This window comes from Musca domestica, unplaced genomic scaffold (genome assembly GCF_030504385.1).
Source record: "Musca domestica strain aabys unplaced genomic scaffold, Musca_domestica.polishedcontigs.V.1.1 61, whole genome shotgun sequence".
NCBI lineage: Eukaryota > Metazoa > Arthropoda > Insecta > Diptera > Muscidae > Musca > Musca domestica.
The window spans coordinates 1,762,729-1,787,208 of record NW_026712367.1 but is presented as its reverse complement, the minus strand read 5'-3'; the positions used below and the strand labels follow the sequence as shown (position 1 = coordinate 1,787,208).

General features: G+C 34.3%; 1 protein-coding gene across 2 annotated transcripts; it reads right to left on the bottom strand.

Annotated features, from left to right (window-relative positions):
• Window positions 1–3,775: 3,775 nt before the first annotated feature.
• Window positions 3,776–8,381, bottom strand: LOC101894541 (uncharacterized). 2 transcript variants are annotated; one of them, XM_011293782.3, is made up of 3 exons: window positions 8,161–8,381; window positions 4,875–5,033; window positions 3,776–4,770 (listed from the first exon to the last, which is right to left on the bottom strand). In XM_011293782.3, exons 1-3 carry the CDS (start codon window positions 8,231–8,233, stop codon window positions 4,031–4,033), a joined length of 972 nt encoding a protein of 323 aa, XP_011292084.1. In that variant the 5' UTR covers window positions 8,234–8,381; the 3' UTR covers window positions 3,776–4,030. The 2 variants fall into 2 exon arrangements, with proteins under 2 accessions (XP_011292084.1, XP_011292085.1); XM_011293783.3 differs by having other exon boundaries at window positions 3,776–4,755.
• Window positions 8,382–24,480: the final 16,099 nt, after the last annotated feature.

The window sequence follows — 24,480 nt, the reverse complement described above, 5'->3', positions numbered from 1 at the left end:
GACAAATAAACAAACAACACATGTAAGCAACAGTAGCTGTTTCGAACATTGGTTTTATTTACATTCGAAATTGACAAAACCAACTTGGTTTCATGACACCAAATGAAACCAACATTGGTTTACAAAAACGACAATAAGCAAAACCGACATGGTTTCTGTGACAGCCCTGAATATTTTTCTATCAAAAGAGAACTTGGCAGCTGTTGCAATTTTTGCGAATTTTCCACCAGAACCATTGGATTTTTATAACATCAGCCAAAATGGCTAAAGAGGATATATATCATTTAAAACGTGCCTCATCGAAATAAAAGTTTTAGACCCTAGGTCTCTTTGGACTAAATCCGTTTCAGGACATTTGGCGTCGATCTTGCGATATCCGTCTGTCTGTCTGTCTGGCTGGCTGACTGGTGCGCACGATAACTCTCGAAGGGAGTTTCCGATTTGATCCAAATTTTGGTACATTCAGGGTGCGATGAAAAAACTGCAACCAACTTCAGACTGCTGTCATTTCCAAGCCACTCGTTCGACAGCTGTAAAAATTATTCCAGTGATAGGTCATTATATTTTTTACAAGCGTACGAAAAGCATTTCGGTGAGATTTTTCCAGAAAAAAAAGTTATTCGTGATGGAATTCAAGCGTGATAGTGTGATTTCTTTATATTTGGCTGGAAAACCACACGTGGCTATCGTTAGAGCATTCCAGCATTTAAATGTGAATAAATTGTGTCTCATAACATCGTTCGTTACCGTGATACTGGTAGCGTAGCCCGACGACGTCAAGGAAATGGACGGAAGAAGACAGCAACATCAGCAGAAATTGTTCGAAAAGTAAAAAAGCGACTTGTTCGAAACCCGTGTCGCAGTGGCCGAAAAATGGCTCGTCAGCTGAACATATCGCAATATTCCATTCGGCAAATATTGAAAAATTAACTCGGGGTTAAGTCATTGAAATTCCAAAAGGTGCAAAGACTTATACCGCAACAGAAAGAAAATAGACTCAAAAGAGCTAAAGAGTTGCCTCGCTTGGCCGAAAGTGGTGAACTGCCGAGTTTGGTTTTCTCCGATGAGAAAACATTCGTTGTCCAGCAGTTTGTAAACAAACAAAATGATCGTGTCTACTTGCCAAAGAGCACAGCTGGAAATGTGCACCTTCGGTTGGCCACCAGAACTCAAGCGCCGGCCATGGTGATGATGTGGGCCGCCATAACAGCCGATGGTCGCTCTCCGTTCGTATTAATAGACCGTGGCATCAGAATAAATGCCGAATATTGTCGCGAAAATATTCTGGATGTTGTATTAAAGCATTGGGCATGCAAACATTTTGGCTGCATACCTTGGACATTCCAACAGGACTCAGCACCATCGTACTCAGCACTCGCCACCCAAGAATGGTTACAAAATGAGGTTCCTCGCTTCATTTCCCGCGCACAATGGCCAACAAAATCTCCCGATACCTATCCGTTGGACTATTATGTTTGGAGTATTTTGGAAACCAAGGTTGGCACTAAAAACTACCAAAGTATCGATCACCTCAAGCAAGCGCTTCGCCGGGAATGGACCAAAACGCCGTAGAGCAACATTCGGGCAGCGTGTGACGGTTTCATTGGCCGTTTGAAGGCCATAATTCGTGCCAAAGGTGATCAATTCAAACAAATCTAAACTTATTCTAGAATTTGATGCTATTTCCGACCCTTTTTTCTTTCTTTTTTTTATGTCACTCTGTATAACGGAACCCCTCAAATATTCGGTATTTTGATTATTGTAGCCAAATTTTTCAATGGAATTGTCTGAAAATCCACAAAAGGAAGTTTTCTGAGTACATTACCCCCTGCAAGAGTATTGTCTATATAGGTTCACGATATCGTATAGCCCCAATATTCGGTATTTTCATGATTTTAGCAACATTATTCACCGAAGCTATTTCAAATTTCGTATTTAGAGTTCGTAATAAGAACTTCAGTCTATGACAGAAAATTGTCTATGCAGGTCCAGGTCTTCGTGTAGGCCCCATATATCAGTACCTCCCTATATTCGCTATTTTGATGATTTTCGGTACAATATTCAGCGAAATTGTTTGAAATTGCGTATTTGAAGTTCCTAACAGATTCTACAGCCTGTGACAGAAAATTGTCTATGCAGGTCCAGGTCTGCGTATGGGCCCCATATATCAGCACCTCCGGGTGTCGAAATTGTTTGAAATTTCATGTTTAAAGTTCCTATTAGGTAGAACAGCCTGTGGAGGTTATTCATAGCTCGGCCTGGTCGAACTTACTGCTTCTTTACTTGTTTTTATACCCTACACCACAAGGTGGTCAGGGTATTATGTCTTTGTGCATTTGTTTGTAACAGGCAAAAGGAAACGAGATAGACCCATAGTTCCTTTTGATGATCTGCATAGAATCACGTTCTGAGTCGATTTATGCATGTCAGTCCGTCTGTCCATGTATTCTTGTGAACAAAATGCAGGTCGCATTTATTATCAAATTGATATGAAATTTTCCAAACAACATTTGTTTGGCCCAAGGACGAACCCTATTTGAAATTGGAGATAATCGGTAAGAAAATAGATATAGCTCCCATACATATCTTCGTTCGATTTGCCTTTTATTGTGCGCCAAACGTGTAATATCAGCCCGAATAGTATGGAATTTTGCACATACAACCAAATTAGGCCTGAAAATAAGTATGCCAAATTTGATCGAAATCGGCTCAGATATAGCTATAGCTCCAATATATATTGTTCATCCGATATGTTATTTTTGTCCTCCCCAGCCGTAATATGCCCTCTGTAACAACAATATTTGGGGAAATATATCAAATGCAGCTCAGAAATACCTTTGCTAAATTTTATCGAGATCGATTCAGATTTGGATATAGCTCCCATATATAACTTCGTCCGATTCACCTTTTATTGTACACTAAACGTCTAATATTTTCCCAAATGGGATGGAATTTGGCACATGCGACCGAATGGAGTCTAGAAGCTAGTATGCCAAATTTGGTGAAAATCGGTTCAGATATAGCTATAGCTCCCATATATATTGTTCATCCGATTTGTTATATTTGTTACCTACAGCCGTAATATGCACTCCGTAACAACGATATTCAGGGAAATATATCAAATGCAGCTCAGAAATATCTTTGCCAAATTTTATCGAGATCGGTTTTGGATATAGCTCCCATATATATCTTAATCTGATTTCAAATTAATTTTGCACCAAATGGGCAATATAAGTCCGAATTTAAAAGATACAAATGCTTCGGCATATTTAGTCCTTTGAATTTTAAATTTCAATTATAATCATAGCGTCTATGATTAAATTCTCCCATAAAATCTTTAATTGTTATGTGGATCTCTACAAAATTAGCAAAGTGGAGTAGGGTATCATAAAGTCGGTCCCGCCCGACTTTAGGACTTTCTTTACTGGGTTTTTTGATATTTTTTGCCATTTAACCCTCAAACGTGGATATATTTAAGAATATTTTGAACAAGGACTTATGGATCTTGAAACGAGAATTTATAAAAGAATGTTTTGAACAAGGACCTATGGATCTTAAAACGTGGATTTATAAAATAATGCTTTGAACAAGGACCTATGGATCTTGAAATGAGGATTTGTAAAAGAATATTTTGAACAAGGACCTATGAATCTTTTAAAGAATATTTTTCAAGGACAATTTATTTCCTAATGAGACATATTTATCTAAGCCTTATGGAAGATAGATTCGAAGCTTCGAAGGACCCCCACTTTTGACATTCACATGCAAACTCATCTTTTTTAAAGGATACAATTTTTTTTATTTTTTTTTGGTCGTTTTTTGTTTTGTTTTCGTTTAGATATTACAATTGAACTAAATCGTTTAACGGAAAATTTAAAAATTAGTTTAAAAAATAATTAAAAAAAAGTCGGTTAAATTCTTGTGAAAGGCAGAGCATTATGGCTTACAAAAATATGCATTAAAATGTATTAGTGTGGGTGGTGTTGGTGTGGGTGGGTGTGTGTGAAATGCCAATGCATCAGTCAAGATTTTAATGGAATTTGCCTGGACGAACACGGGCACGCACGGAATCAGGAGAGCCATAGGCAATGGCATGGCTGGTGGCGGAACCACCCTCTCCAGTGCTGAAGGAGTTGGCAATGGCAATGGCGCCACCGCTGGTACCACCGAAGTTAATGGGGAAGAAGGTACCGGCGGGAAGAGGTTTTTCAGCCTTGGTGCCAGCAGTGGGGGCCTTGGCGGGCTTCTTGGCAGCTGGACGACGGGCAGGGGCTACGGGAACTTCATATTCTACTTCTTCATCGGCATCGGCTTCATCTTCGACAGATTGTTCCAATTCAACGTAGACCTTCTTCTTGGATGGCAAATAACGTCTGGCGGGCTTGGCAACGGGAGCAATTGGGGCAGGAGCGGGCAATTCAGCGGCTACTGGGGCTTCAGCTTCAACAGCGGGTGCCTCAGCACCTGCGCCTTGTTCAGCTTCATAGGTGGCTTCTTCGGCGGAACCAGCGGCAGCAGCGGCGGCAGATTCTTCAGCAGCCTCAAAGTTGTAGTCACGTGGAACCTTGGCAGCTTCATCGGCGGCAGCCACCTCATTCTCCTCAGCCACAATATCAACTTCAGCGGGTACGGCGGCAACGGGTACAACGGGCACAGCTTCACCGGAGGCGGGGTAGGCTTCGGCTTCGCTCAAAACATCTTCACCACGTTCAGCGGATACATCAACAGCTGGACCAGCAGCGGCAACATCAGCTTCTGCGTGATTACAATCTTTAAATAATTTAAAATCGGAAAAAGGCAAACGACAGATGTTAGACGACAAGAGAAGGGGAGAATGTATTGTTGAAGGTGGGTTAGGATCTTGGCCAACTTACCTTTCAGATAGGTGCCAGTGGCAACGGTCTCACCAGCGACCAAAGCTTCGGCAGCCTGGGTAGAGCGGGCAAAGGGACGGGCGGGCTGGACATATTGTACGTACATCATACGTTGTGGAGCGGTATAGTAGGCAGCTGGCTGTTGATAGTAAACCATTCCTGAAAGGGGGTGGGGGAGAGATGTTATTAAATTTATTGTAAAAAAATGAAGCGTAATTTAGTGTGAAGACTTGGCTAAAATTTCAACGAGTGGAGACTATCTTCGTTTTGAGGATGGACAAGGTAGACATGGGTCTGGGCCTCAATCTTCCAGTGAGTCCTGTACTCCACTTTATCTGAGTAATTTACTCAATTGCTGTGGACAAATTGGGGACTTCTAATCGACTTAATTATGTCTCCAAAGAACAAGTTAAATAAAGTGGAGACTTAATTTTAATAACTTTTTATCTTGGAAACTTCATCTACTGATGTTGGGTCAAGTAGGGACTTAATTTCAAGCAATTTTGAAATGGGTAGATATCATTTAGAATTTCGAAAAAACGTGGAGACTTTCTCCATCCTTGGAGACTTCCAAAATTAACTATAAAAAACACCGGGCTTCAAAATTAAGTATAAGAAACACCGGGATTTGTGTTAAACAATTCTCCTAAAAATTCTCCAATGTGGAGACTTTATTCAATGTGATTTTAAAACGTGGTTACCTCTTTTTAAGAAATTTTAAATCGTGTAGACATCATTTAAAGTGAGCTTATATTGTGGAGACTTTATTTTTCCGAGTAGAAATGTCATTAAAAGTACTTCCCAAAAGTGGAGACTTCATTTGAAGTAATTATAAAACACGAAAACACCATAAGAAGGTGTTTTAAATAGCGGAGACTTTATTTGAAGTGAGTTTATAATGTGGAGACTTTATTTTCCGGTAAAAATGTCATTGAAAGTAATTCCCAAAAGTGGAGACTTAATTTTAAGTACTTATAAAACGTGAAAGCATCATAAGTAGAAGTTTTAAAAAGTGCAGACTTTTTTGAAGTGATTTTAAAATGTGGAGACTTCATTTTTCCCGGTAGAAATGTCATTAAAAGTAATTCCCAAAAGTGGAGACTTCATTTGAAGTGAGTATGAAACGTGAAAGCATCACAAGGAGATGTTTTTAAAAGTGGAGACTTCATTTGAAGTGAGTTTATATTGTGGAGACTTTATTTTTCCCGGTAGAAATGTCATTCAAAATAATTCCCAAAAGTGGAGACTTTATTTGTAGTAATTATAAAAGGTGAAAGCATCAGAAGGAGACATTTTTAAAAGTGGAGACTTTATTTGACGTAAGTTTATAATGTGGAGACTTTATTTTTCCCGGTAAAAATGTTATTCAAAGAAATATCTAAAAGTGGAGACTTCATTTGAAGGGAGAATGAAATGTGAAAGCCTAATAAGGAGATGTTTTAAAAAGTGGGGACTTTACTTGAAGTGAGTTTATATTGTGGAGACATTATTTTTCCAGGTAGAAATGTCATTAAAAGTAATTCCCTAAAGTGGAGACTTCATTTGAAGTAATTATAAAACACGAAAGCACCATAAGGAGAAGTTTTAAAAAGTGGAGACTTTATTTGAAGTGAGTTTATATTGTGGAGACTTTATTTTTCCCGGTAGAAATGTCATTAAAAGTAATTCCAACAATGGAGACTTCATTTTAAGTAATTATAGAACGTGAATGCATCATAAGGAGATGTTTTTTAAAAGTGGAGACTTTATTTAAAACGAGTTTATATTGTGGAGACTTTCTTTTTCCCGGTAGAAATGTCATTAAAAGTAATTCCCAAAAGTGGAGACTTAATTTTAAGTAATTATAAAACTGGAAACCATCATAAGGAGATGTTTTAAAAAGTGCAGACTTTTTTGAAGTGAGTTTATAATGTGTAGACTTCATTTGTCCCGGTAGAAATGTCATTAAAAGTAATTCCCAAAAGTGGAGACTTCATTTGAAGTGAGTATGAAACGTGAAAGCATCATAAGGAGAAATTTTAAAAAGTGGAAACTTAATTTCAAGCGATAATCGAACGTCGGAACCACATTTAAATAAATCATAAAACTTTGAGACATCATTTAATTCTGCTTTCAAATTGGAGACTTCATTTGAAAGAAATTATTAATCGTGGAGACTCCATGTGAAGTGAGTATGTATTGTGGAGACTGGATTAAGAGTAATTTTAGAAAGTGGTGATTTTCATTCGGAGTTTATAATTGATTTTAAAATGTGGTTACTTCATTTAAAGAAGTCTGAAAAAGTCTCCAAAATTTTTAAAAAAGTCTCCATCCTTTTTTTTCCGTTTAAAATTTAGGGGTTTCCTTTTATTTTAATTGGAATTTTAATTCATTTAAATATTTTTTTAAATTTTGGAGAAAAAATATGAATAAGTCTCCAAATTTTTTTAAAAATCTACTCCTTCTTTCCTCTATATAGCATTTTGGAGTTTTTAAATTTTAATTACTCTAAAAAATTATAAAAATGTTTTTACTTCTTTTGAAAAAAAAAAAAAAAAATTGAAACACTCCTAAAACTCTACACTCTTTTTTAAAAAAAATTAGGGTTTTAAATTTTAATTACTTTAAATAATTTTATAACTTTGTTGCTTCTTTGAAAAAAAGAAATTAAATAAGTCTCCAAAATTTTCTAAATCTTCAAAATATTCTAAAACTCTACACTCTTTTTAATACAATTTTGGGGTTTTTAAACTTTAATTACTTTAAATAATTTAATAACTTTGTTGCTTCGTTTTGAAAAAAAAAAAGAAATTAAATAAGTCTCCAAAATTTTCTAAAACTCTACACTCGTTATAATAAAATTTTTGGATTTTTAAATTTACTGTACTTCTTAAAAAAAAAATAAAAATGAAATAAGTCTCCAAAAATTTTTAAAAGTCTATACTCCGTTTTTAATAAAAAATTTCGGGGGATTTAAATTTTAATTAATTTAAAAAATTGTAAAATAATGTAACTTCTTTTGAAAAAGCGAACAGAAAAAGTCTCCAAATTTTTTTTAAAGTCAACACTTTTTTTCCGAATAAAATTTCGGAATTTTTAATTAAATGTAAACATTTTTTAGCTGTTTTGAGTCCCATAATGGTGTTATTGTTTGGTCTCCAAAATTCATAATTTTTTGTCTTTGTTTTTTAATATTTTTTGCGGAATTTTTTCCAACATTTTTTCTTTACACTTTGCAGTTGTTTTCACTTGAGTTCTTAAATTTTTTCAAATAAATCGTAACACACACACACACACTGAAACATACTTTTCTTGGCTGGCAATGTACTGGCACCGGCAACAAGGGCCACAACGGCGATCAAAGCAAGACTGAATTTCATTTTGTTGTTTTCGAAAAAAAAGTATCCTTGAGACAGAAACACTCCTTTATGCACTTGAAATGGGATTTCGTAAATTTTCAAACTTCAGACAATCGATCGATCAGCACTGGAGCTAAACTTAACTCTTAAGTTTCCACCAAAGAAGTGATGTCTTGGCCATGATTTGGCTTAGATTTATATAGTGGCAGCTAGGCACACGAACCAAAAAAAAGAAGGTGAATTAAAAAAAAAAACACCCAAGAACAACAACAACAAATAATAATAAATAAAAAGTAACGTAAATGTCCGCTTATATGGCAAAAAATCGCACACTTCATTTGCCGTTTAGTCTATTCCATTTCGGCATGTTCCTCCTCCCCCTACTCCAGTCTTCTTTTTTGGGATTTGTTTTTGAGCCACCACTGATCGCAAAAAAAAAAAAAAAAGATACCGGCACTTGCCGGCCCTTGTATTGGTAAGCGTCATCACCGCCCCACATTGCCACTTAACATTCAGGGAATGTTCTCCCCAGTTGCCAGCAGCTACTCCATTACCATAACAATGATTGTTGTTGTGGTTGGTCCCCTCAATGCTGAGCAACTTTGTCTCTGTCTCGGCAGCAGTTGTCGTCTTACCTTACTTGCATGTGGAGTGGCCAGCTAGCGCCTTCACGGCTGATCTTGTTCCCTAATTTTTTTTTCGGGATTAAGTAATTGTTTTAATCTGTTTTGGAGGAGATTTGTGTGAAAATTTCAGGAAAATGCAATACAAAATCTTAAAAAAAAAATTCCTTGATTTCAAATTTAAAAATCTAAAATTTAATATTTTTTTATTGAAAAAAAAATATTTTTTTAAAATATTTTTTAATTTTTGTTGTTGTTTCAAATTCAATAATTATAGTAAAATCCTGCAGATTATGAAAGTAGAGCTAAAAATAGACAGTAGCACGTGTACCGGTGTTTTGCAAGTTTACATTGCAAAGTGACCTAAATAGAGGGGAGTTTCCATTCTTAGTCAAAATCTCCCTTAATATTTCATTTTTTTGGAAAAGTGTCAAAGGAAAAAATATTCCCGATTAAATTTCAATATGAGTCTCTAAACCAAAAAAATGTGTATACTTAATATGAAGCCCGCAAATATATCATAAATTTTGAGGTGAAATATAAACGGCACATTTTAGGCTTAAACTCGTACTTTATGGGATTTGATGCAAAATACACCCACAAAACATCATTCTAGAAGGATACAATTAAAGACCAAATTGTTCATCATCAAATTTCATTATAAGTCACCAAAGATAACGAAACTCTATTTCCAGTTTATATCGAGAAAATATTTGCATCAAAGTTGCCAAAAAATATTTCCTAATTTTTGATAAATTTTTCATCGGTCTTTTTCGAGTTGACGCCTGAAAGTTACAAAAAATTTCTTTGTAGGCAAAAAGTGTCAAGAGAAGAAATATTCTACACAAAATTCTACTACGAATCTCAAAATATATCATATATCTAGGTGAAATAGTTTTTAAGAAAATTACATTCCAAATTTATACATTATAAACTGGAAATCATGTTTTTACTTTTTTTTGACTGTTAATTTAACACGTTTCCATTTTGGGGTAAAAACTCCCTTAAAATGTCACTTTTTTGGCAAAGTGTCAAAGAAAGCAATATTCTACACAAAATATCAATGTGGGTCTCTGAACAAAAGAACTTTGTATTTTTAATATGAACCGCCGAAAAATATCATCAAACTCCAGGAAAATATATGAATATTAATAAAACACTTAGGGATTAAAACCGTAGTTTATGTGAGTTTAAGCAAATACTCCTACAAAACATGATTTAAGAAGGATAACATTAAAGACATAATTGTTCTTTATCAAATTTCACTATAAGTCACCAAAGAAAATGAATCTCTATTTTCATTTTATATCGAGAAAATATTAGCATCAATGATGCAAAAAAAAAAAAATACAAAAAATATTTCCTAACGTTTTTATCAATTTTTCTTTGACCTTTTTCGAGTTGACGCCTGAAAGTAACATAAAATTTCGTTGTAGGCAGAAAGTATCAAAAATAGAAATATTCTACACAAAATTTCATGATAAATCTCAGAATAAACGATTAATCTAGGTTGAACGGTTTGTTAGAAGATTACATTCTTAACGTATACCATACAGAGTGAAAATCAAGTTTTAATGTTGTTTTACTGCCAATTTACCACGTTTCCATTTTGGGGTAAAAAACTCCCTTAAAATGTCACTTTTTTGGGAAAGTCTCAGAAGAAGAAATATTCTATATAAAATTTCAATATTAGTCCCTGAACAAAATAAATTTGTATATAAATTTGTATAGTTAATATGAACACCCGAAAAACATCATCAAAAACCGGGAAATTCTAAACATTAAAAAACACATTTTGGGCTTAAAACCGTACTTTATGTGAGTTTATGCAAAATACTCCTACAAAACATGATTTTAGAAGAAAAGCATTAAAGACAAAATTGTTCTTCATCAAATTTCACTATAAGCTACCAAAGAAAACGGAACTCTATTTTCATTTAATATCGAGAAAATATTTGCATTAATGTTGGCAAAAACTATTTCTTAATTTTTTATAAATTTTTCTTCGACCTTTTTCGAGTTGACGTCTGAAAGTAACATGAAGCTTAATTTTAAGCAGAAAGTGTCAAAAGAAGTAATATTCTACACAAAATTTCACTACGAATCTTAGAATATATAATATATCTAGGTGTAATAGTTTTTAAGAAAATTACATTCAAAATTTATACATTATAAAGTGAAAATCACGTTTTTATGTTTTTTAACTGCTAACACGATTATATTTTTGGGGTAAAAAAAACTCCTTTATTATGTCACTCTTTTGGAAAAGTCTTAAAAGAAGAAATATTCTACGCAAAAATTTAATGTTAGACTCTAAAAAGAAGAAATTTGTAATTTCAATATGAACAGCCGAAAAAAATATCATAAATTTTGATCTGAAGTCTAAATCTTACCTCAACGCCAGGAATTTATAAATATTAAAAAAAACTTTACACTTTATGTAAGTTAATGCAAAATACTCCCACAAAACATGATTTTGGGAGGATACCATTAAAGACAAAATTGTTCTTCATCAAATTTCACTATAGGTTACTAGAGAAAATGAAACCCTATTTTCATTTTATATCGAGAAAATATTAGCATCAATGATGCCAAAAAAAAAACAAAAAAGTTATTTTTTAATTTTTGATAGATTTTTCTTCGACCTTTTTCGAGTTGACGCCTGAAAGTAACATAAAATTTAGTTGTAGGCAGAAAGTGTTTAAAGAAGAAATATACTACACCAAATTTCATGATAAGTCTCAGAATAAACCATAACTCTAGGTTGAACGGTTTGTTAGAAAATTACATTCTTAACATATACCATACATTTGTTTACGTTGTTTTACTGCTAATTTAACACGTTTCCATTTTGGGGTAAAAACTTCCTTAGTATGTCACTTTTTCGAGAAAGTACCAAAGGAAGAAATATTCTACACAAAATTTCAAAGTGGATCTCTGCACAAAATAAAATTTTTATTCTAAATATGAACACCCAAAAAAATATCATCAATTTTGAATTGGGGGAAATGCCAAAATTATCGAAAACTATAAAAGATTTTTTTTATAATCCAAAATATCCAAAAATATCATTATTATTTTTTATGGTACGTATTAACAATACAAATTTCTTTTCTTCAGAGACTCATATTGAAATTTGATCGAGAATATTTCTTCCTTTGACATTTTCCCCAAAAAATGAAATATTAAGGGAGATTTTGACCTAGAATGTTTATGTTTTTAATTAGCATTAAAAAACGTAAACACGTAATTTATACTTGCAATATATATAAATTTCGAGTGAATTTTTTTCAGAATGCTGTCTGAAAGTCTCTGTAATGTGATGTGGAAATGAAATTGTTTTTGAGAATATAAACAAATTTCAATCCCTGATGATGATCGTCGATGCCGATCGAAATATTGGAAATAAAATGATGAAACAAAATGACAAATTTTTTATTCTACTGACCTCAAGCCAAACTAAATAAGAAAGAAAATTGAGTCCAAAGGTCAACCAAAACCATACAAACATTTTCTTGAAAACTATTAAACCTACATGTATGGTTTATTCTGAGATTTGTAGTGAAATTTTGTGTAGAATATTTGTTCTTTTGACACTATCTGGATAAAATGAAATTTTATGTCATTTTCATGCCTCAACTGAAAAAAAGAACGAGGAAAAAATTAGAAAAAAAAAAACAAACAAAACTAGGAAATATTTCGTTACACTGATGCAAATATTTTCTTGATATATAATGGAAATAGAGTTTTGCTGATTTTAGTGACTCATAGTGAAATTTGATGAAGAATAATTTAGCCTTTAATGTCATTCTTCTAAATTAATGTTTTGTGGGAGTATTTACAATTAACTCACAGAAGGTAAGGCTTAAAGCCTTAAATGTGGCGTTGAAGTTAGATTTAGACTTCACATCAAAATTTATCATATTTTTGCGGGCTTCATATTAAATTTTTGAATTCTTTTTCTTCAGAGACTCACATTGAAATTTGATCGAGAATATTTTTTCCTTTGACATTTTCCCCAAAACATGAAGTATTAAGGGTGATTTTGACCTAGAATGCAAACGTGTTAAACTAGCAGTAAAATAACTAAACACATAATTTTCAATTGTAATATATGTACATTTCGAATGCAATTTTCTTAAAAACTGTTAAATCTACATTTATGGTTTATTCTGAGATTTGTAGCGAAATTTTGTGTATAATACTTGTTCTTTTGACATTTTCTGGCTACAATGAAATTTTGTATAGTTTTCATGCCTCAACTCGAAAAAAGAACGAGGAAAAAATTAATAAAAAAAAAGAAACTAGGAAATATTTCGCCACACTGCTGCAAATATTTTTTTGATATATAATAGAAATACAGTTTTGCTGATTTTGGTGACCCATAGTGAAATTTGATGAAGAATAATTTTGTCTTTAGTGCCATCCTTCTAACTTGATGTTTTGTGGGAGTATTTTCAATTAACTCACTGAAGGTAAGGCTTAAAGCCTTAAATGTGGCGTTGAGGTTAGATTTACACTTCACATCAAAATCTATTATATTTTTGCGGGCTTCATATTAAGTATACGGTTTTATTTTATTCAGAGACTCATATTAAAATTTGATCGAGAATATTTTTTATTTTGACACTTGAAGTAAAAAACGGAAACACATTAATTTAACTTGTATGTACATTTCGAATTTTCTTAAAAACCATAAAACCTACATATATGATTTATTCTGAGTTTTTTGTGTAGAATATTTGTACTTTTGACATTTTTTGCCTAAATTGAAATTTTATGTCACTTTGATGCCTCAACTCGAAAAATAAAGAAGGAAAAAATATCAAAAAAAAAAAAAAAAAAAAAAACTATGAAATATTTCGCAACATTGATGCAACTATTTTCTTGATATATAATGGAAATAGACTTTTGTTGACTTCGGTAACTCATAGTGACATTTGATGAAGAATAATTTTGTCTTTAATGCTATTCATCTAAATTGATGTTTTGTAGGAGTATTTTGAATTAATTCACAGAAGGTACGGTTTAAAGCCTTTAATGTGACGTTGAGGTTAGATTTAGACCTCACATCAAAATTTATGATATTTTTGAGGGCTTCATATTAAATATACGAATTTCTTTTTCTCGGAGACTCACATTAAAATTTAATCGAGAATATTTTTTCATCTGAAACTTTCCCAAAAAAATGAAATATTAAGGGTGATTTTGACCTGGAATTGAAACGTGTTAAATTAGCAGTAAAAACGATAACACATAAATATCACTTGTAATACATAAATTTCGAATGCTATTTTCTTGGAAACAGTTTAACCTAGATATATAGTATAGTTTGAGATTTGTAGTGTAATTTTGTGTAGAATATTTCGTCCTTTGACAATTTCCGGCTAAAATGAAAATTTATGTAATTTTCATGCCTCAACCTAAAAAAAGAACGAGGAAAAAAATTATCAAAAAAAAAAAAAAAAAACTAGGAAATATTTCGCCATACTGATGCAAATATTTTATTGATATATAAAAGAAGTAGAGTTTTGCTGATTTTGGTGACTCATAGTGAAATTCGATGAAGAATAATTTTGTCTTTAATGCCATCCATCTAAATTGATGTTTTGTAGGAGTATTTTGTAATAACTCACACAAACTACGGCTTCAAATCTTAAATTTGGCGTTGAGGTTAGATTTAGACTTTACATCAAAATTTATCATATTTTTGCGAGCTATATATTAAGTATTCGAATTTCTTTTGTTCAGAGAATATTTTTTAATGCCATCCTTCTAAATTGATGTTTTGTAGGAGTATTTTACATGAACTCACATAAAGTACGGCTTTAAGCCTACAATGTGGCGTTAAAGTTAAATTTAGACTTCACATCAACATTTATGATATTCTTGGGGGCTTCATATTAAGTATACGAACTCATTTTGTTTAGAGACTCGTATTGAAATTCGATCGAGAGTACTTTTTCCCTTGACACTTTCCCAAAAAATCAAATATTAAGGGAGATTTTGACGTAGAATGGAAACGTGTTAAATTAGCAGTAAAAACGAAAACACATTGCAACCAAATTCAGACTGCTGTCATATCTAAGCCACTCGTCCGACAACTGTTAAAATTATTCCAGTGACAACTCATTACATTGTTTACAAGCGTACAAAAGCATTTTCGTGAGAATTCTCCAGAAAAAAAGTCTTTCGTGATGTAATTCAAGCGTGATAGTGTGATTTCTTTATTTTTGGCTGGAAAACCACAAGTGGCTATGGTTAGAGCACTCCAGCATTTAAATGTGAATAGATCTCTTGTGTCTCGTACCATCTCTTGTTACCGTGATACTGGTAGCGTAGCCCGACGACATCAAGGATGTGAACGGAAGGAAACAGCAACATCAGCAGAAATGATTCAAAAAGTAAAGAAGCGACTTGATCGCAACCCGCGTCGCTGTGGCCGAAAAATTACTCGTGAGCTGAACATATCGCAATATTCCATTCGGCAAATATTGAAAAATGAGTTCAGGGTAAAGCCATTGAAATTTCAAAAAGTGCAAGAATCGCAACAGAAAGAAAATAAACTCAAAATAGCTAAAGAGTTGCTTCATTTGGCCGAAAGTGGTGAACTGTCGAATTTGGTTTTTTCCGATGAGAGAACATTCGTTGTCCACCAGTTTGTAAACAATCAAAATGATCGTGTTTACTTGCCAAAGAGGTCAGCTTCGTTTGGCCACCAGAACTCAAGCGCCGGCCATGGTGATGATGTGGGCCGGCATAACAGCCGATGGTCGCTCTCCGTTCGTATTAATTGACCGTGGCATCAGGATAAATGAAAAAATTCTGGAGAGCCTTGTGCACGCAAACTTTTTGGCCTCAGAACTTGGACCTTCCAACAGGACTCAGCACGGGCTACCCAAGAATGGTTACAAAATGAGATCCCTCGCTTCATTTCCAGCGCACAATGTCCACCTAAATCTTCGGATACCAATCCGTTGGTCTATTGTATCTCGAGTATTTTGGAAAACAAGGTTGGCACTAAAAAATACCAAAGTGTCGATCACCTCAAGCAAGCACTTCGCCGGGAATGGGCCAAAATACCGCAGAGACACTCGAGCAGAGTGTGACGGTTTCATTGGCCGTTTGAAGGTCATAATTCGTGCCAAAGATGACCAATTCGAACAAATCTAAACTTATGCTAAAATTTGATGCTATTTCCGACGTTTTTTTTATTTCATCTAATGAAATTTAAAAAAAATTATGGCGCTTGACTTTGTTGCAGTTTTTATTATCTCACCCTCTATATTCCTAAAATTTAAGGATTTCAAGGAATCTTAACCTGAAAATTTCCAAAAATGTGGAAGAAGTGGAAACTTCCTCCTCTCAATTGAGGTTACTTTCAAAACGCCTATACTTGTGTCTCACTTTGTTACTCATTTCAGAAAATGTTCTAAAAAAATCAAAATCCCAAAAGATCGACTCTGCTCATCTTCTTCGACAATTCCAATTGCTGACGCAATCAAAGGATTTACGTCACACACATGACTCACACACATATTTATGTATAATCAACACTTTATTAATTCCCCCATTCACCCACATTCTACATTGGAAAAAAATTCCTGAAATTTTGCATAATTTATCATTCATGTGTCAGCATTACTAACTGACAATCATGATAAGTCATGCTCAAAATGTTTGCTATTTTTATAAGTATTATCCTTTACGGCCCGACCAACCAGGCATAGAAAGAGAGAAGTGCGTCATTAGTGTTGCCCTCAAATGGCAATTCGCATTACTTCAGCATCAAATGGGCATTAGCGCTGAGTCAGGTGTGTAGAAGATGCCAGTGCCAATTGTTTGAAAATCGCAAAAAAACATAATTAAATTAAACTATATGTATATAAAAAAATGCATGCGTTACGCATAATTATGACACGCCAAGTGCAACTCAAATGCATTTCCAGCGGAGCTGTTGGTCTTCTTTTGAAACCAAAACCCCCTCGAACCCTATCCTCTTCCCCCTCACCACTTCGAAAAACGTCATTTGCTGTCGTCACGTGCTGCATGTTTAAACGTGTATTAATTTGTTAATTAAAAAGTCATTATTATTGGTTGTTAAACGCCTCGACGCGATGACGACGACGACGCGACGACTATTCGACATGCATGGTGGGCAATATGGTAGCTGGTGGTGGTGATGGTAATGATAACGACTCTGTAGAGCTGTCAATAATGCACTTCTTTTACATATCCAGATGGCATTGTACAAGTGCATGTCTATGCATAACACTTTTTAGGCCGATAAGGTGCATGGACGTTCCAAGAACATGGAATGGGGGAAAAAAATTATGAAAAATAAAAAGTCGACATTGAAAGAAAAAAATTTATTCTGAAGATGATTGTAACAATATTTAAAAAAAAAAAATCTGAAAGTTTTTTTTTGAAAAAAAAAAAATTTAAAAAAAAATAAAAAAAAAACCGAGGACGATGGGTGCAAAAAATGAGATTCTCGTTCAGTAAAGTCAGTCGGTCACTTACTTAGATGTGGTATGGCGTAAGGGTTGACGTATGCGTAACGCCAGTAGTCATACGCCCCTAGGTCCTCAATTAAAAAAATTAATTTATTCTTATTTTTTTTGGGTTTATAAAAAAAATTCTGAAAAAATGTTTGGAAAAAAAATTTTTAAAATATTTAAAAAAAAAATTCAAAAAAAAAAAATATGAAAAAATTTAAAAAAAAAATCCCAAGGACAATGGGTGCAAAAAAAAAAAAAAAGATTCTCGTTAAGTGATTCGTCAAGTCTGTCAATTACTTTACTCTTTTTTATAAATATAGATGTGTGTGTTGACGTATGCGTAACGCCAATAGTCATACGCCCCAGGTCCTCAAATTAAAAAAAAAATAAATAAAAAAAATTAATAAATACTTAATTTTTTTTTGAAGAAGAAATTCTGAGAAAATTTTTTGAAAAAAATTCTGAAAATTTTAAAAAAAATTTGAACAAAAAAATATGAAAAAAAAAATTAAAAAGAATTAAAAAAAATCCCAAGGACAATGGGAGCAAAAAAAAAATGACTACTCTTTTGTTAATAAAGATATGATATGGCGTATGGGTGGACGTATGCGTAACGCCAGTAGTCATACGCCCCCAGGTCCTAACATTTTTTTTTGAAAAATAAATTTTGAAAACATTTTTTGAAAAAAATTCTGAATTTTTTTAAAAAAAATAAATAAATTCTGAAATTTTAGAAAAAAAAATTCTGAAAAAAAGAAGAAACATTTTTTTTGAAAAAAAAAAGATTCTCGTTAAGTGAATCGTAAAGTCAGTCAATTACCTTACTTTTTATTAATAAAGGTATGGTGTGGCGTATGGTTGGACGCATGCGTAACGCCAGTAGTCATACGCCCCCAAGTCCTCATATTAAAAAAATAAAATAATTAATATATTCTTAATTTTTTTTTGAAAAAGAAACTTTGAAAAAGAAGTTTTGAAAAAAAATTCTGAAAAAAAATTTTGAAAAAAAAAATTAAAAAAAAATCCAAGGACAATGGGTGCAAAACCAAGGATTCTCGTTAAGTGAATCGTAAAGAATATATTCCTATCTTTTTTGTTTTTAAAACAAAATCTGAAAAAATGTTTTGAAAAAAAATTCTGAAAATTTAAAAAAAAATTTTGAAAAAAAAAATTGAAAAAAAAAAAATTAAAAAGAATTAAAAAATTCCCAAGGACAATGGGTGCAAAAAAGAAGGATTCTCGTTAAGTGAATCGTAAAGTCCGTCAGTTAATACAGATATTAATACAGATATGGTATGGCGTATGGGTTGACGTATGCGCAACGCCAGTAGTCATACGCCCCCAGGTCCTCATATTAAAAAAAAAATAGTCTGGAATTGTTGTTATTATGAAGTTTAAATTATTTTTGGATTTGTCTTTCGGTTCCCTTGGCACCTTGGCTTCATTTGTTTTTATACCCTCCACCATACATAGTATGGAGGGTATATTAGGTTCGTAATTCCGATTGTAACTCATCGGAACAATAATTTTAGACCTATCGAAGTATATACAGGATGAGATGAAAGAAACTGTAACCAACTTCAGGCTGCTGTCACTTCTAAGCCACTCGTCCTACAGCTGTAAAAATTATTCCAGTGACACCTCATTATATTGTTTACAAGCATACAAAAGCATTTAGGTGAGAATTTTCCAGAAAAAAAGTTATTCGTGATGGAATTCTAGCGGACAGCAACATCTGCAGAAATGGTTTGAAAAGTAAAGAAGGACTTGATTGAAACCGAAAAATGGCTCGTGAGCTGAACAGATCGCAATATTCCATTCGGTAAATATTGAAAAAATGAGCTCGGGGTAAAGCCATTGAAATTCCAAAAAGTGAACAACAGAAAAGAAAATAGACTCAAAAGAGCTAAAGAGTTGCTTCGCTAGGCCGAAAGTGATGAACTGCCGAATTTGGTTTTCTCCGATGAGAAAACATTCGTTGTCCAGCAGTTTGTAAACAAACAAAATGACCGTGTTTACTTGCCAAAGAGGTCAGCTGAAACGTGCACCTTCGGTTGGCCACCAGAATTCAAGCGCCGGCCATGGTGATGGTGAGGGCCGGCATAACAGCCGATGGTCGCTCTCCATTCGTATTAATCGACCGTGGCATCAGAATAAATGCGAAAAAATTCTGGAGAGTGTATTAAAGCCTTGGGCACGCAAACATTTTGGCCTCAGAACTTGGACATTCCAACAGACTCAGCACCATCGCACTTAGCACGCGAAGATTGGTTACAAAGTGAGGTTCCTCGCTTCATTTCCAGCGCACAATGGCCACCACAATCTCCTGGTACCAATCCGTAAGACTATTGTGTCTGGAGTATTTTGGAAATCAAGGTTGGTATTAAAAAATACCAAAGTGTCGATCAGGAATGGGCCAAAATACCGTAGAGCAACATTCGGGCAGCGTGTGACGGTTTCATTGGCCGTTTGAAGGCCATTGTGGCAAAGGTGACCAATTTCAATAAAATTTTAAAAAAGTTAAAAATATGGCGCTTGACTTTACGGCAGTTTTTTTTGTCTCACCCTGTAGATTCTTGATCAGTGTAAAATTCTAAGAAGATTTAAGTCCTGTCCGTCCGTCCCTCCTTCCGTCTGTTTAAATCACACTAGAGTCAAAACGAATAAAGATAGGAAGCTAAAACTTTACACAGATAAGGTTTTGTCTGCAGGCAGGTCAAGTTCGAAGATGGGCTATATTGGTCCACGATATCGTATAGCCCTCATACAAGGGTACACCCCGATATTCGATATTTTCATGATTTTAGTGACACTATTCATTGTTTGAAATTTCGTATTGAAATTCGTAATGGATAGTACAGACTATGACAGAAAATTGTCCCTGCAGGTCCACATCTTCGTATAGCCCCCATATAACGGTACCTCCCGATATTTTGTATTTTGATGATTTTAGCGATATTATTCACCGGAGTTGATTCAAATTTGGTATTTGAGGTTCCTTGTAGGTACTACAGCCTGTGACAGAAAATTTTCTATTTATGTCCAGGTCTTCGTATAGCCTCCATATAACGGTACCACCCGATACTCGGTACTTTGATGATTTTAGCGACATTATTCACCGGAATTGTCTCAAATTTCATATTTAGAGTTGGTAATAGGAACTACAGTCTATGACAGAAAATTGTCTATGCAGGTCCAGGTCTTCGTTTAGTCCCCATATAACGGTACCTCCCTATATTCGGTATTTTGATGATTTTAGCTACATTATTCACCGGAATTGTTTCAAATTTGGCATATGAAGTTCGTAATGGATACTATAGCCTAAAACAGAAAAATGTCTGTGCAGGTCCACGTCTTCGTATAGCACCATATAGCAGTACCCCCCGATATTCGGTATTTTGATGATTTTAGCGACATTATTCACCGGAGTTGTTTCAAATTTCGTATTTGGAGTTCACAATGGATACTACAGCCTGTGCCAGAAAATTGTCTATGTAGGTCCAGGTCTTCGTATAGCCCCTATAAAACGGTACCTCCCGATATTCGGTATTTTGACGATTTTAGCGACATTATTCACCGAAAGTGTTTGAAATTTCGTATTTGAAGTTCCTAATAGCTACAGCCTATGTTTGCTATGCAGGTCCAGATCTCCGTATAGGCCCCATATATCAGTACCTCCCTATATTCGGTATTTTGCCGATTTTAGGTACAATATTCTCCGAAATTATTTGAAGTTATTTGAATATTGTATTGACCTATGACAGCTGTTGCCTATGCAGGTCCACGTCTTCGTATAGACCCTAATATAACGGCTATAATCTGAATTTTTAAGATTTTATCGAATTTTATTTTTTTAAATTCCTTCCAAATGGCGGAGGGTATTTAAAGTTCGGCCGGGCGAACTTACTGTTTAGTTACTTGTTCTCTTTATCTCTGCTAAACAGAATATGTCATGTCTTAGTTTAATCTCAATGCTAATGAATAAATTGTGTTGTTGAAAACATGCACATATGTCAAAGTCCTTGTCAAGCCATCATATCAGCCAAGTACCTCAACGGAATCGTTAATAACTTCAATTCGAATTCGAATTCCAAAGGAATGTGTTAAGGGATTAGGGTAGTGAGTTTTTATCTCCGAGAGAGAGAACAAGGAAGTCGTTGACACATGCCGGATCATAAATTCACACTCACTCTCACTAGGGTCTCTCCCTCTTCTTTTTTTGGAAGATGAAGGAATTTGTGATTCATAGTTTTGAGCATTGGTCATAATATGGCCATAACCGCCATTGAGGGAGCCTCTTTTGAATTATGAATTCATAGCAATTCGCCATAAAGTTGTGAAAAGGACCAGCGAACAACAAACAAAACTATTCGGACAGTAAATGACAAGTTGCTGCCGGAGAACCAGGCATGTGGTGGTTCATAGGCAGAGTAATAAACATAAAATATGCATAGAATTTTTGTAGCTCTTCGACATAATCAGATTCAGATTCGAGTCGCACAAAAAAAAAAGTTTTGAAAACAAAAATCCAACAAAGCAAAAACAAACCAAACTAAGTTCGACTATGTAACTCGACAACGAACCGCTTCAGAATTTTAATTACTAAATTACAGCATAGCTGGCGATAGGCTGCTGATTCATGGCTAGCTGGCTGATTTTCTATGATGTAACAATGAAGGTATTTTTTCTAAAAACAGCAAGTGAGCGGAATTGAGAAAGGGGAGGCCTGGGTGTTATAACTCAGTGCAATAAAAATTATCCAAAAATAAACAACTTCTAGCGGGTTTGATAGGCCTAATTAGTCTCAGTTCCATATTAAGAACCCCTAAACCTTCTTTGACTCTGGCCAAAATGGTGACACGTGTGTTGGGCTGTTCCATTTTTGGTTAATCATAGCAAGTTCCCGAAAAAAATTATGCCTAGCAAAACTTCCATTTTTTCAAATTGAGTCATCCATTTAAAAAAATAGAGGTCAGAGAACTTCTATGTCCATTATTAGTTGATTTTTTTTTGTATAAGAATTAAAAAAACAAAACTTGTAAAAAGGCAGCTAAGTTCAGCCGGGCCGAACTTTTAATACCTTCCACCATTTTGAAGGAACATGAAAATTAAAAAAAAAACTCCGTCGAAAAATATCTCTCAAATGAAACCCCTTATATGGGGGCTATACGAAGACGTGTTCCTTCATAAGTATTTTTTGTCATAGGCTGTAGAACCCTTTACGAACTTCAATAGCGAAATTTGAAACAATTCCGGTGAGCAATGTAGCTAAAATCATCAAAATACCGAAAAGAGGCAGGTACCGTTACATGGAGGCTATATACAACTTGGACCTGCATAGGAATTTTCTGTTACAGGCTGTAGCACCCATTAGGATCTTCAAATACGAAATTTGATACAATTCCGGTGAATAATGCCGCTAAAATCATCAGAATATCGAATCTATGGAGGTACTGTTATATGGGGGCTATACGAAGAAAAGGACTTGCATAGAAAAGTTTCTGTCACAGGCTGTAGTACCTATTAGGAACTTCAAATACGAAATTTCAAACAATTTCGGTGAATATTGTACCTAAAATCGTCAAAATACCGAATAAAGGGAGGTAATGATATGTGGGGCCTATACAAAGACCTGGACCTGCATAGAAAAATTTCTATCATAGGCTGTAGCATCCCCTACGAACTTAAAATACGAAATTTAAAACAATTCCGGTGAATAATACCGCTGAAACCATCGAAATATCGAATCTAGGGAGGTACCGTTGTATGGGGGCTATACGAAGACGTGGATCTGCACAGACAATTTTCTGTCATAGGCTGTAGTATCCATTACGAACTTCAAACACCAGATTTGAAATAATTCCAGTGAATAATGTCGCTAAAATCATCAAAATACCGAATCTAGGGAGGTACCGTTTTATGGAGGCTATACGAAGACTTGGACCTGCACAGACAATTTTCTGTCTTAGGCTGTAGTATTCATTACGAACTTCAAATAGCAAATTTGAAACAATTGCGGTGAATAATGACGCTAAAATCATAAAAGTACCGAATATCGGGAGGTACCGTTATATGGGGGATATACGATATCGTGGACCTATATAGACAATTCTCTTTCATGGGTTGAAGTAATCAGAAGCAACCCCTGGTGTGGATTCTCAGACAATTCCATTGAAAAACTCGGCTGAAATCATTAAAATACCGAATATTGGGCGCTATACGATATCGTGGACCTATATTGATAATTCTCTTCCAGGGGATAAAGTACTTACAAGGAACTCCTTGTGTAGAATTTAAGACAATTCCATTGATAAATGTGCCTAAAATCATCAAAATACCGAATATCGGGGGTGCCGTTATATGGGCGCCATACGATATCGTGGACCGATATAGCCCATCTACGAACTTGACCTGCCTGCACAAAAAAGACCGATCTGTGCAAAATTTTAGCTTCGTATTTCAATTCGTTTTGACTCTAGCGTGTTTACAACATACAGACAGATGGACGGACAGGTTGTGACAACAATCATACGCACCAAACCACTGAGTTGAAGTGTGAGAGAGAGAGAGAGAGAGAGAGAGAGATAGAGAGAGTGGAGCTATAAATATGGATTTTACGAAGAAGACGCATTTTGGGTACCCAAAAAATTATCTTTAAAAGTTTTGACTCTAGCGTGTCTACAACATACAGACAGATGGACGGACAGGGCTAAATCTTCTCAGAATTTTATGCTGATCAAGAATATATATACTTTGTTAGGTCTAAAAAAATTATTATTTCGATGAGTTACAAACGGAATGATGAACTTAATATACCCTCCATACTATGTATGGTGGAGGCTATAAAGAATTTGTAAACACTTGTCAAATTTGTTTAAGCCGTAAAAAGGCCGTATAAATTGTGACAACAATCATACGCACCAAAACAATGGATTTTGGAGAGAGAGAAAGAGAATATGGATTTTATGAAGAAGACGCATTTTGGGTACCCAAAAAAATTATATTTAAAAGTATTTAAAAAAAATCCAGGTTTGTTTAGTACTCGAAACTTTTTTTAAATAGCCAGGTTCGATACTCCAAAAAAAAAAAATATTTTTAAAATATCCAGGTTGTTTGGGTATTCAAAAAAATATCTTTAAAAAAT